General features: G+C 30.6%; 1 protein-coding gene across 1 annotated transcript in view; it reads left to right on the top strand.

Annotated features, from left to right (window-relative positions):
• The window catches only part of LOC106468723 (max dimerization protein 1-like), a 5,469-nt gene extending 2,582 nt beyond the window's left edge, over positions 1 to 2,887 (top strand). The window contains exon 3 of the mRNA XM_013929168.2: positions 2,854 to 2,887. Coding sequence (XP_013784622.1) covers positions 2,854 to 2,887 — 34 coding nt within the window. The remainder of the gene's footprint in view (positions 1 to 2,853) is intronic.
• Positions 2,888 to 3,239: the final 352 nt, after the last annotated feature.

Below are 3,239 nucleotides of genomic sequence, written 5' to 3'. Positions count from 1 at the left end.
TGTTTGACGTTAGCTTGCTGTTTCTATCATATGTCACTAACACTTACTGAGAAGCCCAAAGTTAGACAGAAAGATCTGTAAAAATCTGTGATTTAAAAAGATTTACAACAACAGTTGCTTCTGTAATTGTATAGTAAATGGAAGAAAGTGATTTAGGCTGTATTTGGAGTTGTTGTAAATGTAGAAGTGGAGGAGTTAGAAAAGTCTCATGTGTGTAAAAAAAACTATATATAAATGTGTGTTTAATGTAATAAAATAATCAGGCAACAGTTTTACTATTTGTCCAAAAAACTAATATAAATGTGTGTTTAATATAATAAAATAACCAGGCAACAGTTTTACTATTTGTCCAAAAAAACTAATATAAGTGTGTGTTTAATGTAATAAAACAACCCGGCAACAGTTTTACTATTTGTAAGAAAAAAATTAATATAAGTGTGTGTTTAATGTAATAAAACAACCCGGCAACAGTTTTACTATTTGTAAGAAAAAAATTAATATAAGTGTGTGTTTAATGTAATAAAACAACCTTGGACAAATAGTAAAACTGTTGCCTAAAAACTAATATAAGTGTGTAGTTTAATATAATAAAACAACCAGGCAACAGTTTTACTATTTCTCCTGATACAACTTGAATGGCTATGTATTGTTCTTGTGTACAGTTCATAGTTTATCTATATTAAAACAAAAATAGAGTCTGAAATAAATCACAGTAATTACTATTACACAGCCTTTTATTATTAGATTTTCTTTGGATGTTAGATGTTCCACCTTTTACAGGGGTTTCCTTTTTAAACTAGGCACTTGTGAACCTTTTAATATTAATTTCTGATCAGAGCAAGTTATCTGCTTCAAGTGAAACTAAAAATCGAACCCACTAATAAGTAGAACAAAAACGTTTTTTATTTGATAAACATATTTTGAAAATATTGATTCTGTTTAAAAGCAGCCTATTCTCCTTAAACCATACATTTACAAATATCTATATCAGAAGGGAAAGTAATGTGTTGTGAACTTTTGACCTTTTAATTCATGTTTCATTTATATAACAATTGTAATTGTGTCTTTGTTCTTTTACTACCTTTGGGGTGGGGCAGGAGAGAAACAAGCTACAAAAAGCACTGGAACCACCCTGGGGGTTATTTTAGTGTAGAGGTACTGTATGATTCATTGTTTGAAATTAAGAGTGGAACTGGAAACTACTGGACACCTTGGATTTCACAAGATCCAATTCAGCCCTGATTTTTATAGTGTTTTATATATTGAATTGTGAATTGGCAGTTTTCCACATGAAAGTGTGAGTCGTGATGGAATTGGCAAGTCTAATGTTGACTCAACAGATAATTCAGGGCTAATTCATTCAGCCGTATAAAGGCAATGTGGAACTTTACACATTTAACTATATAATAGTTGTTTTGTGTTTTTTGTGGTAGCTTTTTCTTACCTCCCACCCACCCCTTTTAGATAATATCCAAACATGGTTATAAGTTTTTTTGGGGGGAATTATGTCATGGCATTTAAATCTGGATAGGACTGGAAAAATCTAGTATTGTAATAAATGTGGTTTTTATTAAAGGCTAAAACTAAGGAAGTGTATAACCACATGGTGAAATCTAGTATTGTAATAAATGTGGTTTTTATTAAAGGCTAAAACTAAGGAAGTGTATAACCACATGGTGAAATCTAGTATTGTAATAAATGTGGTTTTTATTAAAGGCTAAAACTAAGGAAGTGTATAACCACACTACACCTGTTATTTTTCCACTAACAATGACACCTTTTGCCCAATACCAGGACTCATCAGACCAGCTGTGATATGACAGACAGTACAGTAATGGGTTGATGGTAGACATCTTTGTTAAACAACACACTGAAATAATGGACTAAACTGAACTGTTAGTTACCATTTGCAGTGGAAATGTAAATTTAATTGTTTACAAACACTTTAACAATAACAATTCCTGGTCAGCTAAAATACACTTCACACTACAAATTATGGCTTTAATGATATAAATAGCATCTCAAGTGAAATAATGGACTAAATTATATTAATGGTCAACATTGATGGTAGACATCTTTGTTAAACACAACACACTAAAATAATGAACTAAATTATATTAATGGTCAACATTGATGGTAGACATCTTTGTTAAACACAACACACTAAAATAATGAACTAAATTATATTAATGGTCAACATGTGTTGTGTTTAACAAGATGTTGACCATTAATATAATTTAGTCCATTATTTCACTGTGTTGTGTTTAACAAAGATGTCTACCATCAATGTTGACCATTAATATAACTTAGTTCATTATTTCAGTGTGTTGTGTTTAACAAAGATGACCACCATCAATGTTGACCATTAATATAATTTAGTTCATTATTTCAGTGTGTTGTGTGTGACTAAAAGACTTCATTTTCACGTAGTTTTCATTCATGTCACGCCTGGTTGCTAGTTTCATTAACCTAAACTTTTGTAGCTTCAGGGCCTTCAGGGTTTTATATTTTATTTTTCGTATATCATGAAACGTGTTCAAACCTATAGAAATACATCGGTAGTCAATTAACGAATTTAATTAAAGAAATAATATCAAAATTACTTTATACATCAGTACATCTTCCATTACAATTGTTGATATAAATAACATCCCAGCAGCCCTTATTAGTTCTGGTATTAGGCGAAAAGCCTCGTCGGCACTGGATATGACAGATATAGTGTGTTTGAGATATTATTACACACGAGTTCTTAAAATTAGTATATTTACGTCCTTTTGAAAGAATAATATTTTGTACTTCGTATCATCCCCATTCTTGTGTTGAAAATAACTCGTTCTTGTTTCTTCCCGACAGAACAACGCACAATGAACTTGAAAAAAATAGGTAAGGTAGTTTTCTTGTGAAATACAATTTAAATGTTTATTTTTCTAAGTTATATAGAATGCCTATTTTTAGTTTAACAAAGCTACAATATTTGTTTTAATTAACTATTGTACTTTATATTACCTATTTACTATGTGTATGTATACATGTTTAGCGTTTGTTACTTAATTCGTATAGTTATAAAACTTTTTTTTTTTTTATAATGGTTACTGTGACCAGTTTCTGTTACAATTAATTCAAGTTAAAAGCAAAAGCGTCGCTAGGTGCATAAAAGATTCGGGGGCTCGGGTCCATAGCCGCTGGAATTTTCGGCGTTTCGGTATGATATTGATCATGGTTTTCTATTCTGCTTTTAA

Source organism: Limulus polyphemus, unplaced genomic scaffold, assembly GCF_000517525.1.
Source record: "Limulus polyphemus unplaced genomic scaffold, Limulus_polyphemus-2.1.2 Scaffold3135, whole genome shotgun sequence".
Taxonomy (NCBI): Eukaryota; Metazoa; Arthropoda; class Merostomata; order Xiphosura; family Limulidae; genus Limulus; species Limulus polyphemus.
Note: the sequence above shows the minus strand (reverse complement) of the source record. Positions and strands in the feature narration are given on the sequence as shown.